Source organism: Podarcis tiliguerta (assembly GCF_965153285.1).
Source record: "Podarcis tiliguerta genome assembly, chromosome: 17".
NCBI lineage: Eukaryota > Metazoa > Chordata > Lepidosauria > Squamata > Lacertidae > Podarcis > Podarcis tiliguerta.
In genome coordinates this window covers 18127969-18143434 of record NC_139550.1, presented here as the reverse complement: position 1 = coordinate 18143434, position 15466 = coordinate 18127969, and the positions used below count along the sequence as shown (strand labels likewise).

Below are 15466 nucleotides of genomic sequence, written 5' to 3'. Positions count from 1 at the left end.
GCATCAATGTTAGTTAGATCTGTAGCCTGAATTCCCTTGCAGACAGCAGTGGTCTGCTATTGACTTTGTCAGGACTGAACACAGAATTGTCCTGTGACTAGGTTCTGGCGGCGGCAATGCAACCAGCAATACAAGAATGCTTCTAGACACAATTCATTTACAGTCCACTCTGATACATGACTATGTCCCACTGATATCAGTACAGCTAGCTCCCAGGTAAGCGATTACAGAACTGCAACCTTAGCTATTTGTGTTCTGTATTCTCCATGTTGTTGTTGTTTAGTCGTTCAGTCGTGTCCGACTCTTCGTGACCCCATGGACCAGAGCACGCCAGGCACTTCTGTCTTCCACTGCCACCCGCAGTTTGGTCAGATTCATGTTTGTAGCTTCGAGAACACTGTCTAACGAAATGGTATTCTCCATACCATTCCTTAATATTCCTAATTCACTGGGGGCAGGGTGGAGGGTGGGGGAGAAGAAGAGCCAAACTATTTCCGTTAATATTCTCAAAAAGATTTGGCAATGTGGCTATACTGCCAATCAATTTAGTCTCATCAATGTGTACATGTGTGTGTGTTTTAAAATCCTAACCCACACTGATTCATGTAATATTTTACAATGAAGATTTGTAGCTTTAGTGAACAGTTTATCTGTTAAATACAAAGCATGACACACTTGCAGCTTCTGGTCTTTCCACAAGCAACAGGCCGCCTCTCTGTCTTACTATGATTGTGGACCAGCTGGTTCAGTGGTCAAATTAAAGTTTTTTGGGTAAGTATGGTGGACCTATCTCTTATAAGGAGAATGCTTTTCCTCCAGTAAGACACTGGCTTATTGATGTTTGTTCAAAAAATATCAAATGAGGGAGAGGAGAAGGAGCAGAGAAAGAGAGGAACACATAAATTTTCACTGAGTCCATCGCAAATATCCATGCATCATCCAACCTTGTTAGTGTTGAACTGTAGAGGCTCAACAAAAGGGTTAGTGCTGCTGAAGGCAGGAGGCTTACTGAAAGGGTTGCACTGCAGGTAAGGCATAGGGAGGTTCTACGAGAAAAACAGAAAGGGACTCGCTAACCAAAAGGCAAATACATTAGGGCACTTCCACACAAACATGACCACCCATTGGCCAACATCAAATCCAGGGGTCGGCAAACTAAAAATCCCGCGGGCCGGATCTGGCCCAATTGTCCTCTGGATCCAGCCCACAAATGGTTCTGCAACCACCACTTGGATCGATGCGATCGCCATTTTTTCTCTTTTTTTTCAGGCACCATTTTTTTGTGGTTTTCCCCCTCCCTCCCTCACCGTGGTGGCATCTCCTCCCTCCTCCCTCCCTCTTCCTGGCTTCTCCCCACCCTGTGGAGGAAGGGGGCTGGGCTTTGATAGGAAGCGTCGCCACCCATCCGCCAGCCTCTCCCCATGGGCTGGAGCTTGACGCGCCTGCTGGCCCTGTGCCTGGCACCCAGGAAAGCTGGCCCGAAAAGGAGAGGCACGGTCACCACCGCCGGCTCCCAACTGCAGGCAGAGCAGCGGCGGATGTAGGCAGGGGGAGGGGAGGGGCTGGGGGAGAGGGGGGGGAGAGAAGCCCCCTCTGCAGTCCGCAGCCACTAGGTGTGGGGGATGGTGAACTGGCGCCCTCCCCAAAAAAGTTTGCTGACCCCTGATCAAATCCATGTGTGAAAATGGTGGTCATGGATCAAATACCACAGAGTGATTGCAAAGCATTTCAGACACAATGCGTTTCAATGGCAATTCACACATTCCAGCTGAGAATCACTGATAAATAAGGTTGTTGAGTGTTGCACCTGCATGCATGTTTGTACCATCCTTTATGCACGAGACCTCTCCGTAGTTTTAAGCATCTCGAAAAGGAACAGGGCTCCACCAAGATTGTTCCAAATATCCCTTCATTATCATTTGCAAGTCCAAATTAGAAAAGCAGGTGCACACATCCATAATTTAAATTAGTGCAGTGGAGGGGTTTGCCTCTTGGCGCAACCACAGCACTAGCTGTGATCTAGCATAGGTAGCTTGAAAACAATATAAACATATGCCAGGCACAAAGCTGCCTGATGGATAAGGGATTAGGAGGAGGACCTTATGGTTACCGCCAAACCACAGTTTTCAGCCATAGTTAGAAGTAGGTTGGAAGCTGTGGTCTTACATAACCATGATTAGCACCGCTATAGATGTTGTCCTACACAGGGTGAATAAAAAATCAATGTAATTTAAATCGGATTTTTAAAGTAAAATGCCTTTGGAGGAAAAACCTTTTTAAATATAGTTTTCTATTTAAGATACATTATAGTCTAAAGGCTATTCATCAGTAAATAAGGATTTGTTTTAAGTTTTTCATGTGTGCTAAAACTCAGTCTAAGTTTTTTGTGTTGTTTTTTTAAAAAAAGTTTAACCACATCAGTTAACAAACATGGATACATATTCTATAATGTTATTGTTTTAGTTAAATCAATTGTTTAAATTGTTATGAAGGAAATGATTGTTTTTCTCCTTCCAATAAAGTACAGCAGAGGAGTTGACCAAATATAAACAGTTAACTTATCAAACCTCACAATAATTTCATAATTATCTGTCTACATATTTCTAATAGTAAAACCAAATCAGTAATTTCTGATATAGGTAACTGTAAAAGCTGCTCTGAAAATTTATTATTCCAAAAATAAAACCTTCATCTGGTTGTAAATATTAAGATTATACCAGCTAGAATGAGTCTTTCTGTGAAAAAAAGAAAAGATTTAAATCAACTCTTACTGACTAGTGATTTAAATCGTGATTTAAATCAAATCCACCCTGGTCCTATGTCATCGTTAGCTCAGACACTGAAAACAAGGGGGAATCTCCATGCAAGATGTGATGAAGAAGGAGCGCACAACACAAGGGCAACAGATAATGAAAGCCCAAAGCCCATGGGGCATTCCCAATCTCCTACCAAATCCTATGCCTGCTTATTTGGAAGTAAATGCCACTCAACTCAATGGGACTTACTTTCAAATAAAAATGAACAGGATCAGAATGTACAAGGATACTTACAAATTCTGTTGCCACTGTTACAATTAACAAGGCAAAAATATTACATCAACAGACAATAAATTACCATATTTTTCCGTGTATAAGATGCCCCCATGTAGAAGACACCCCCTATTTTAAGAATATCCCTACCCTTCACTGTCCGTGTATAAGAAGACCCACAGTTTTTCACATAATTTTAAAGTAAAAAAAAACTAGTCTTATACACGGAAAAGTACGGTATATACTTTAAATATTGATAAAAACATAGTGGTAAGCAGAATCTGAAAAGGCTTGTCAACGTGACTCCCATCCTTTGCAAATAAGTTACAGGGGGGAAATGCACAACGAAATGCTTAACTTATTAAACAAGCAAGTTAAGAGTTGTTTCAAAACGATATATATAACTGGTCACAGTAATCATTCATATCCCCTAGGTAACACTTAGCCATTTCCCACCCACAACATGCACTGTTGGAACGTGTTAAATTGCTGGATACTTTTTTTTTCTTAACAAAGCTGTATTAAAAGGTAACTCTCATTATAGGACCCGGTTAGTTCTGTGGATGACTGACTGTGACCAAAGAATGGAAATCCCCATATAGGATCTTGCTCTAAAAACACAACGGTTTTCAAACGAAGAGCACAAACTAGAAGCGCTGCTTTTGTCCATGCCACAGCAAATGCACAAGCCTCAAATAGCGTCTTGCACACAATCACCAATATTCTGCAAAGCTACTCCATGCGACTTTACCTGCGACGACTGGTGGTAAAATGGATTGTTAGGTTTCTGCCCGCTGGGAGCAGAGGACGATACAGAGCTATAGAGAGATTCTGGCTGGGAAACAAAAAGTTTGCGAAACAGCTTGTAAATCAAGACATGCAGCTTACAGCGAATCTACAAGGAGAAAGTGTCGTTACAAACAATGCAAGCTACTATATTAAAACTATTTTGCAGGTGTTTGTGTCACCCATGCAGCGCAAGTTCCTGAAAGTGTGAAGTGAAGCAAAACGAAACAGGTCCCTCTGCATACTTGAACGGTTCATCTGCACAGGAAGTTTCCGTCCCTCCTGGTTAATGCTTTACAAGCAACAAAAAGGGGCATTTGGGTGCAATGGGCGTTTGCAACTATTCTGCCCCATGCAGATTGTGCAGGCCATGCACAGCCCACAGCTGTCTCCAGCTGCCATGTTTGACGAGCATGTAATCAAGATGGGATATACACAGGTGCTGTGGGGCAGGAGCGTCTCAGCTGCACTGAATGAGCAGTCTCATCATCTCAACAACTGCTTGGTGTGGAAGAGATGTTAGAACAGCGTTTCTCAAACTTGGGCCTCCAGCTGCTTTTGAACTGCAATCCCCATCATCCTCAACCACTGGTCTTGCTAGCTAGGGGTGGTGGAAGTTGTAGTCAAAAACCAGCTGCAGATCCAAGTTTGGGAAACCCTGTCTTAGAACTTTTCCACGATGGATGCCTAACGAAATGTACATTTATATTTTTGGTTGCCACTCGCTTTGATCCAGAAACCTGCACTGTCTTACAAATCCATTCTAAAGTAGGTTTTCAAGGATTGTTTTTTTGTTTAGTTTGCATGTGTGTGTGTGTGCTAATTGCAACACTAAGAATCCTGCCCTTAGCTTTGTGGAAATGTCCTCCCCAAAATAACACAGCCTTGGATGTTTAATTTCTCCCTGCATATTTTGGTTCTGCAAATCTTTCTTTCACAGTTCATATGCTTACCCTTGGTCTGTTTATAATGCTTTGTACCATAAAGACTACTGGATTGCCTGCTCTTCGTATGGCTTCCACAGCTTGTTCGTGGCTTGCATCTCTGAGGTTAATTCCGTCCACCTGAAATCGTAAGGCCTAAGCTTAACACAATGGTACACGCAGCTAGAAAAAGAATAATGCAGCAACTTCTAGAAAATGTATTTGACTTCTCTTTGTCATGGTGAAAACGTAACAAGCAAACAAGCAAAAAACTAGGGGCAGTCCTTTCTGACGTCAGGCCTTCAGGATAGTGCAGTGTTAAGGAGACCGAGCTGCAAATGAGGAGCCCGTAGTTCAAATCTTGTTCCAGTCATGAGCTTTAACCTTAAGCAAAGCACTTTATCCAAGCCCGAGTACCGTCTTTCGCAATATGAGGGCAATAATCCTGACCTACCTTACAGGGCTGCTGCAAGGATATTGAGACAAATGTATGTGAATCATTGAGAAAACTCAGGACTCAGATACACTCATCAACTATATCATTATAACTGCATTATAAACATGTGACACCAGATGGCGTTGCAGAGCTGTGATCTATCGCTAGTGGGGTTTTACATTAACAGCTTTTATAACACATTTTTCTGCAACGCGTTTTTTTAATGTGTATAGATCCAGCCTCAAATTCAATGTATTATCAGTCCACAGCAGACAAACCACCTGTGTATGTCAATTTACATGTGTACTTATTTCTTTTTTAAAAAAAAAAAGAGAGAGAGAAGTCTCAGGATGGGTCATAATTTGAAAGCAGCAAACAGAATTTCTAAAAGGCTTCTGCAAATAAAAAATTTAAAATCGTATTTCCAAAGCAATATTGTGTTTACATGCTTCATTGAATTGCTGCAAGGCTTAATTAACATGCGTATAAAGTACAATGTTCATTTTAAAGGGAGGGGGAAGGAAGGGAAAAGGTGAGACACTGCCATTTAGACTCCCTCAAGAGCTGCAAAATGCAGTCTTTCCAAGAAGGCTAAGACTTAGCACTTCCTGAAAGGGGGCTTCCACTTGTGCAGATGTCTAAGACAAGGATCCAAAGGCTGTTTTGGCACCCGAAGAAAATGAGGTTATAATATTAATGTTAGTAAGTTAATTTGGGTTTTCAGTCACTATTGAAGCCGGAAGCCAAGGTACAGCATGCTAGTGGTTAGTTGCAATTTTAACATTAGAAGTCTCATGGGAAGAGCTCTCTTTACCACTTTAGTTCTTATGAGTTGACTGATAATTAAGCCATCCACTATAAAGCACGGAGAGATGGGCAACCGTTAGAGTTTGTAAACTTCCAGAGGTGGAAACCATGGTGCTTGCAGGACACAAACCACGGGTACCAGAACGAAATACTTAATTCAAATGTGCAGTAGTAATAGAAATCATTTCATAGAATCATAGAGAAGCGATCACCAGAGCCATCTAGCTTAACGCCTTGCAATGCATGAATCTTTTGCTCGACGTGGAGACTCAAACTCATGACCTGAGATTAAGAGTCTCGTGCTCTACCAATTGAGCCCTACAGATCTAGTTCAGTCATGCCAGAAGCTGTTTACAACATGCATTCTACTTCTGGAAGTCAATCTTCTTAGAACAACCAGCAATCCCATTAAATGTGTGTAAGGAGGTTGGGGGCTTTAACTGTGGGAAAGTGGAGGGCGATCTACTACCTCCACTATTCTATCTCCTGTTTTCAAGGTTCCGTTTTTGCCAGCAGGGCTGTCTTCAAGAATGTGTTTGATGAAGATTCCTCTCATGACTTCGCCGCTGCTCAGTCGGCTTCCCATTCCTCGTCCACCGACAATGCTGATTCCCAGGGACTTGCTGGGTTCTCTCCAGAGTTCAACCCTATAATTATAAATACGTTAAGAAATGCAGCGCATCTACATTACAGGTCTGCGACTTTAACAAATTGCATCTCAGCATGCTTGAACTTAGGGCTAAAGAGACTCTTTGTCACTTTCGGTTGCTATTTAGGATTGTGCCATTTTGAGTCGAGGGGAGAATATTTCATTAAACAGGAAAACAAATATGGGCAAAATCAGAAACTGTTCATTCAAGCACTTCACAATGCAATCATCAAGGAGAGAGCTGGGCTTTTGTTTCTTGTAACAACAGGGCTGAAATTAAATAGGCATGTCTCATGCAACCTTACTAAGATTTAAGTAACAACCACAGTTTATTTTTCTCTTTCTTTCTTTCTTAATTTTTTAATGTATCGGCCTTCATAAAAAGATCCCAGGGTGGTTCACAGAATAAAATGCAAGATAAAACACAGTAAATAATTAAACCAACACAATAAAACAGCTAAAGGCCTGGTTGAAAAGGAACATTTTTGCCTGGCAAAATATATACAAATATATAATGAAGGCACCAGGCAAACCTCCTTGGGGAGAACATTCCACAAATGGGGAGCCACTACAGAGAAGGCCCACTCTCATGCTGCCACCCTCTGGACTTCACATGGAGGAAGCACACAAAGAAAAGCTTCACAAGGGCTTAAAATGACAGCATGATATAGAATTGTGCTCACACAGTGGTTACTCCCAGGGGAGACAAATGGGTGCCTGATTGCTGCCTCCTCTTCCTCCTATGGTGTCAGTGATGGAAGGTAGTAACAGGGCCGGATTTAGGCTTGATGAGGCCCTAAAGCTACTGAAGGTAATAGGGCCCTTTATATGTCCAGCTGTCCTTTGTCAACAACATATTGTTGCTGTTTTTTATGTTGAATATATGTTATATGGTAATTTATGGACCTATTAGGTCCATACACAACACAAAACACTGTTGCTGTATGTAGGTTTTATTTTATTTGTTTTTTATTTTATATTTTGGAAATGTACATCCAGGTGTTTTTTTCATTTAATTTTTTTGGGGGGCCCCAAGAGAGTGGAGTCCTAAGCTATAGCTTGCTTAGTGTATGTGTAAATCCGGCACTGCTAATATTACACAAGTTAAGAGCTCTGTGGAGCACTGTCAACGCCAATCTAGGAATTCAAGAGGTCAGGCACAAATGTAATTCTGCCTGCCTGCCTGTGATGATGATCAGACACACCTCTGCAGCTCCAGATCTCCTCCCACCTTGTCTGAGGATTTCTCCTTTGCTCCTTTCAATTTGTAGGAAGCCCTTTTGATTCCAAAGCCGAGGGCTGCATCCAGCAATGTGTTCCACTTACACAACAGACTTCTGCTTGTGCAATGAAACCTTTCCGCTCCTGTCCTCTTCCTTGCAGTCCCTGAAGCACCTTCAAAATCTGCTCCAGAAGGTTTGAGGACACTCTGTAGCAGATTCTGGTGGTGAATGAGGAGATGAAAGGAATGGGGGGGGGGGTCCCACTGCACGAGTGGTGTGTTGGAAACAATCCTAAGTATGGCGGTCATTCATACATAATTATTACAGTTGGCACCAACTAGAATTTCTAACCATGGTTAGAAGCACTCCCAGTTCTCCTGACTACAATTCAATAAACTGCACAAGAAAGGAAACTGTCCAAATGACCCAAATTCCATGTCCATGTCTTCTTTGTTTGGCAATCACTTGTAGCCAAGTAAGATTGTCTTCCGTGAACACAGTCTTAACAATGAGTCCGTAAGTGACTGTGGAGGCCAATTCTGGATCCACACATATTTCCATAGTTGGGACATAGGCTTCCGGGCAAGAGTTGATCACGGTGAAGATTTGGTAAACGTGCCTTATGAATTAACTAAGATTTCAATTTATCTTGATTTCCAGTTATCCAGGCATTCTGGCTGTGCCCCCAAATCAATAAAATGTGAGAAACTGGACACTGAACCAAAATAAACTGCTAAGAGGGTTATCTGAGTAGCAGAAACACACATACCTCCTTGGTTGGTTCCAGTTACTGTAGCCTGCATTCTGAAGTTCACTTTCTTCTCCTTCACCTTCTTCCCGTTCTGGTAGTTCTGGAATTTCTCTGGTAATAAACAAGGGCATGAACAGCATGCTTTAGTAACCTACAAATAGCATCTCTCATCATCCTGAAGTATTGAAGACAGAGGGTCGTAACCAAAGTTAATTCTACTCAGCGTAGACCCATTGAAATGAATGGGTGTGACTAACTCGAGGCCATCCATTTCAGTGGGTCTACTCAGAACATAACTTAACTGAATACAATCCAGGATTATAGCCTTGCTCCACATTTTTTAAAAAACCAAACAATCTAAAGCACTTTCCCCAGTCAAGCGGACTAGAAAAGGATACAATTTCCAGTTACATTTTTTTTTGAACTCTTGGGGCTTTTGGGGGGTGGAGATAAAAAAAAAAATACAACCTTGCAAGCAAACTGAGAAAATAAAAATACAACAAAGACAATAACAAGGGCACAAGAATAGGAAGAAGGATAAGAAATGTATAGGAAATGGGGGTGATTCTATGTTCTGTATATCAATCAAGATCCAAAAACTGCAGGTAGTATTTTATATCTACCTATGGACTCCTCCCCCTCCTCCCATCCCTGGTATTCTAGAATAGCACTCCATGACACACAACAGCCTTCCATTTGACGGTTCACAAAGTCACATTGACAATTTCATTCAAAACTGGTATCCATTCATAGCTTATGCCAACCCAAATCCAAACTGTGAACATATTGCTAAATATCATAAGTCCTTCTTGCAATTTCACAATTCCTCTGGAATAATCCTATTCTCATTTGTAGGAAAAAGTCACTGGTGGAGGTTAAGAATGGGGCTGGGGAAAAGGAAGGCAGAATGACCACTAGTCAATTAACTGTTAATTTCTCTTCGGGGGGGGGGGAGACCATGATTTATTATGCTGTAAATTAGTGTTGGGGCTGGTCCCTCCTCCCATCATGCTCTGCCTTCGCTGTGACAATCCTGGCTTATATCAAGAATAGTTCCCCATGAAGCCCACACCAGTAACTCTACTTTAGTACAGGCCAAAATCTTTGCACAATGTACAAGTCAAAATCTTTGCACAATGGTGAACAAATCATTGGCTAGACTGAGTATTTCTTTGTCTGTGCTTTAAAAAAAACCACAACCACCATATTATCGTCTAGAGTAAACAGACGCCAGACATTTGCCTATCATTTTGTAGTAAAAGTGTTTTGCTTCGGCAAGCATGGAGGTAGAATTTTCATGCTATTAGCATATGTATGTGTAAACAGAGGTAAAGGAGAGGATTATAGCAATATGGTGTAGTAGATTACCTGACAACATGCGAAGGAAAAACATCTAGTGGCATTCTTCCTTCTAGCTGCTGCCCTAAGCTGGCCTGGTACTCTTCAAACTGCTCTGCTGGCACATAGGTAATGCTGCAATATGAAACATAAAAATAAAACCTACAATGCTGCAGGTGTCTGAGGAATAGCTCGGTAACAAGCAGTCAAGATTTTAAGGCTTTCTCCAGCCACACTACTTGGTTCTTGAGCCAAAAGTCTCTCTTTGAATTAATGGGGTATGCAACAATTCAAAACAAGAGCACGATACCAAGATCTAGGCCATGACTCAGAACCGTTCTTCTTATTGGATAACCTAGAAATAAGAATGAATGATACATGCTGGGCTCTAAAACTGGTGAAAATGCTAAAAGCATGACAGTTAATAATCAGAGGTGTGGTGACAGAAACACGTGGATCCAGTGTTTACTTTCAGGAGCTGCTTCTCTCTGGGTTGCCACCAGTAATAGTTTTGTGTTGGAGAAAAGCACTTCCTCTCACAGGACTCACTAATTCTCCCTAAGTACTGCAGCCCACCCCAGTCTGCTAAAAAGAAACTGCTCCTGAAGGTTGGAAGGTTCTCTGGAACAGCAGGGAATGAGGCACAGAGGGCTGTAGCACATCTTTGTGTGTGCAATGGTAGGAGTTTGAAAATTGTGTTGCCTTGCATGATTGGAAGCAGTTTCTACTAGTGAAAAACTGCCACTAGCTACACACACCCCCTTTCATATCAACTGATATATCTTTCCTCTGGGTACCATTTTCTTTCCTCTGAGATTACCGTATTTTTCGCTCTATAGGGCGCACCGGGCCATAGGGCGCACCTAGGTTTTTTTTGGGGGGGGGGGAATAAAGAAAAAAAAATTATTTTGGGCTTTGGGCTGCAGGCTGCTATCCGCAAGCCTTCGGAGCCCGGCAGGAACTACCACCGCGCTCCGAAGGCTTCAGATAGTTGCCCGAAGACAGGGGTGCGCAGCGCTGCAGGCTGCTATCTGCAAGCCTGCAGAGCCCGGCAGACACTCCCACCGTGCTCTGAAGGCTTGCGGATAGCTTCCTCAGTGCACACCGACCCCTCTCGCTCTCCAGGCTTCAGTGAAAGCCTGCATTCGCTCCACAGGACGCACACACATTTCCCCTTCATTTTTGGAGGGGGAAAAGGGCGTCCTATAGAGTGAAAAATACGGTAGGTGGTTTGGAACTCAAAGCAGGATAGTCTTAGCAATGGCACCGCAATTGTAGAGCAGTCTCTCCAAGAAGGTTCTGCACACACAACAGGAAGGATGAAAGTGGCTAATGCTGCTGAGGTTTTTTGTCATTTTAATTTTTGGAATATTCATAATTGGCTTGTTTTTGCTTTATTCCTTGTACATCAACTTGGGTGCTTCACAAAGGCAATCATAAATATGGAAAATTGATTTTTTTAATAAAAAAAACACACCAAAAATTCCTTATGCCTCATTACTGTTCCCCACTGCCAATCAATAAATCAACCATATCAACTTGACTGCGATGAAATTATCCCTGCCGTTTGCAGGCATCCATTCTGGCTAAAATGCTGCCTTGTTGTTTTGAAGGTTATCCCTTTAAAGTGTTCATTTTAGAGAGAAATAAGTAGTAGTGGTCAGAAAGTCTCGAGAGATGGGGGTATTTATAGGGGTAACATGATTCTTTTAAACTGTTAAATGCAACAAAACACATAATTGTAACTAGGGGGGAAAGTGAATAAAGCTATGGTAACGTTAGAGATGAAAATGGTATCACATTAATAAATAAATCACATGGATAAATAAATAAAAAATCTAGTACTATATAGAGAGATAAGAACATTTCCCTCCAGAACAGGGGAAACTTCATTCATACATTCAACAAAAAATTTCCAGCAGATGTCACAACTTCAAATCTTTAGATTAGATGGAAAATGAGAGTAGAATTGGGTAGTTGTACAGCATTCTTTTTGGTTGAAAGACAATTTATGAAGAAGGAAACGATAAAAGGAGAGATGGCTCACAAGCCCATCCACTTTAGATTCCATAATTGGCAGGAAAGGCTGAAAAACTGAAGCTGGAAAGGACTAAACTGACTACACATCAGCTCGGCAATCAGAAAGTAAGCAAAAATAAATAAATGAATGAATCATATCCTGCGCTGAATAAAGTCAGAGGACAGGGGTGTAAACATGAGGCAGCATGCAATACTAAAAGGAATCAACCGCATGCTTGATTCTATAGCCAGACAAAAAAAAAAGCCTTCTGTACATACTATGATAAGAAATATACCAAATAAAGAAATCTGTGATCACATTCAGGACAATTTACAATACAGTCAACAGGCTTGGCAACTAGCGTCTTTTGGTCACACAGTGGAGAGAGTAAAACATTAGTATCACAGAAAATATGACAGTGAGATTAATCCAGATATCAGTACATCCATGATTGTATCAGTAACTAGCACCTTGGGAAAGAGTGTTCAGGTATCTTTACTAGTGCTGCGATACACAGTTGTTTAGCAATGCTGAAAAGCCACAATATATAATCAGATTGAATGCATAAATGCAGTGAGAAGAAGCACAGTCCTGTGCTATGACAATTGCTGAAGTGTGCTTTGCAAAACCAAGCCATTACGACTGTAATCCTATATACACAATTACCTAGGAGTATGTCCTACTGAATTCAAAGGGACTTAACTTCTGAATGCACATGAATTGAATTACGCTGCATATTGCATGTATCAAACCGCTCTCTATGCCTATCAGAATAGGAAAGACTCCGAGCAATGATTCTGTATTTCCCTGCCAATACATCATCACAAGGAGAGGAACAAGGATGCACTGGGAATCCCAGATGAAGCTGTGTCACAGATGACAAGAAAAGCATCATTGTTTTTCAGAAAGCAAAATCCTATACCTGAGTCCTGACTGGGCAAAGTGGAATGTAGGGGGCTGAAACTAAAAGCAGTACAGGCAAACCCCAATTTGCACAGGGGTTGCGTTCTGGGTCATTGCACGCTTGTGTGAAATCGTGTGCAATTCAAATACCCCATTCCAACACTGCACCCATTTCGCACCTTGAGTGACATCTTTTATGACATTTCCATGTCACTTCCAGGTTCTGCCCTGTGCACATGTGTGCGATCACACACAAATCTGTCACACCAAAAACGGGGGTTGCCTGTACTAATGCAGCTATCCAGCAGTTGAAAAGAGGATGAATTACACTTAACCCTGACCCCCTCACCTGAAACTATATGAGTAAATATATGCATGTTTAACTTTTTAAGCATAGGATAAAACGTGTCTTCTGTTTTAGTCCCGAAAAATACTCTGCCCCGTGCCACTGGTTAATACTTGTCAGTTGGCAGGCTGACTTGTTCAGTAAAGGAAAACTGTGAACAATCAAACTCCCTCTCATAAATGGACCTCTCCCCTTTGAAGATGAATCCCCCCCCCCCCCGGATATCTTATTTTACTGTGTTTATTTAAGAAGACAAAAAAATGTTATCTTTATTAAATACCTCCAAAAATGCCAGTATACTGTAATGTAATTGGGTAATGAATCAACTTGTCGATTCTAGTAACAGACTAATTGGATGAAGGCAGCCATGTAAGTCTGCGTACATAATGCTGTACCTATATCTGGATATATCCCAGCTACTTTGGGTGTTATGAAAGCATGAATGGTTTAACAGACAAGTTGCAACACAGAGCTATAATGAGCTTTTAAATCACCGATACTCACACATAAAAGGGGGCCTGATCATCAGCAGGTGTTGGAGAAGATCTAGAATGTGAAGCATACGACGCAGCATCTTTTTACAATGGTGTTAACAAATGTCAGTGACTTGTGCTGAATGCAAGATGCGCACACACGCCATTAAAAGTGTGCACTCCTATTCTCTCTCCTCTTCTCCCCTTTCCACCTCCATTCTATCCACACCTCCCAACAGAAAGCATCTGCTCTTTATTGGGAGTGTATAGCGGTGATTATTAACAAGCATGAAAAATGGAACCGCAATCAATCTTTTATTTCCTTGATCAGAGATTCATCTCCACACGTTCGGTGAAGGCAGGTGAATTCTGAATCAGCTCGGTAATTATCTGGCAGATGTTACAAGCAGCTGTTATGACTGCTGCTAAAAAGCAAAGCCCTAGATATTATTACAGAAATTGTAAGGTGGAGTAAGAAGTGAGGCTACACATCTGCTTGTCTGCTTAGAAAAAAATGTACGTTTGGATAGATATATTAGATAGATGATAGATAGATAGATAGATAGATAGATAGATATAGATATAGATGATAGATAGATAGATAGATGATAGATAGATAGATAGATAGATAGATAGATAGATAGATATAGATAGATGATAGATAGATAGATAGATAGATAGATAGATAGATAGATAGATAGATAGATAGATAGATAGATAGATGATAGATAGATAGATAGAGATAGATAGATGATAGATTAGATGATAGATGATAGATAGAGATAGATAGATAGATAGATAGATAGATAGATAGATAGATAGATAGATAGATATAGATAGATGATACATAAGACAGGCATGCCCAGAGGAACTGAACTTTTGGTCTGCTTCTGATTGGATAGGATAGAAAGCTAAGGACCCTTATTAGGAAGCGAGTTGTGCTCACCTCAATGTGTAAAGAGGATTTTTTCTATTCATAAAGGGCCTGCAACATGTATTTACCTTCCGCCATTGACTGGACTTAACCATCCAGGGGTCATTTACCGTTTACTACATACATGGAATTTAAGCAAATGACCAAGATACCACTAATAGGTCCAGGAAGTTACGGGTTACGCCAGTTTCTTGTAAATGACCTGGGTTACCTGAAAGTATCTTGTCTCTGAACACCTAATATGCAGTAAAGATAATGCACCTGTTGCTGTTGTCTTCAAAGAGTAAGCAGGCAGCAAACTATTTCAACTCAGTGTATTTTATTTCTAGGCTTTAGATTTTTGTGCCTCTTTCAAGTAACAAGCTACCCTGCCTCTAAGTCTACATGTGTGAAATACAAATGTAGGTACAAGATAAACTGCTTTCCTGATATTTGTCAAAGATGTACTGAGAGTTATACTTCAAAACATTATTCTTCTGTCTTAATGCCATGTGTCATAGTTTCTGTAATTAGCCACTTTTTCACTACCGAGATTTTTCTCAAAGAAAAGAATCTTTGGCAAACAGAGAGTAGACTTCCCTTATAAAAATTCCAACATTTTCCCTAGTTTATCTTCCTGAGCAAAAGTCTTCAGTCGCAGGAGGTGCGCAATCCACGTTTTCTCCCCATCAAAGAGCAAGGAGCTGAGAGGCTCTTCTTGCACCAAGCATGCAGTCACACAGCACAATATAACGGGGCACAGCTTTCTCCACTCAGAAAGACATTGCATAACTTGGGTCCCATGGGAACATGCTTGCATCTGCTAGAAGCTGGAGGAATCTGTTTGTGCAAAAAAAGGGGGGGGCTGG

General features: G+C 41.3%; 1 protein-coding gene across 34 annotated transcripts in view; it reads right to left on the bottom strand.

Annotated features, from left to right (window-relative positions):
* The window catches only part of MPDZ (multiple PDZ domain crumbs cell polarity complex component), a 107685-nt gene that overhangs the window by 35252 nt on the left and 56967 nt on the right, over nucleotides 1-15466 (bottom strand). For 9 of the 34 annotated variants that reach the window (XM_083419200.1, XM_083419226.1, XM_083419227.1 and 6 more), the window contains 7 exons: nucleotides 13716-13757; nucleotides 9973-10077; nucleotides 8623-8715; nucleotides 6451-6628; nucleotides 4769-4879; nucleotides 3781-3864; nucleotides 945-1046 (listed from right to left, as the gene is read on the bottom strand). In XM_083419200.1, the coding sequence (XP_083275326.1) occupies nucleotides 945-1046; nucleotides 3781-3864; nucleotides 4769-4879; nucleotides 6451-6628; nucleotides 8623-8715; nucleotides 9973-10077; nucleotides 13716-13757 (715 nt within the window). The remainder of the gene's footprint in view (nucleotides 1-944; nucleotides 1047-3780; nucleotides 3865-4768; nucleotides 4880-6450; nucleotides 6629-8622; nucleotides 8716-9972; nucleotides 10078-13715; nucleotides 13758-15466) is intronic. The other 25 variants (XM_083419213.1, XM_083419220.1, XM_083419224.1 and 22 more) reach the window with 8 other exon arrangements.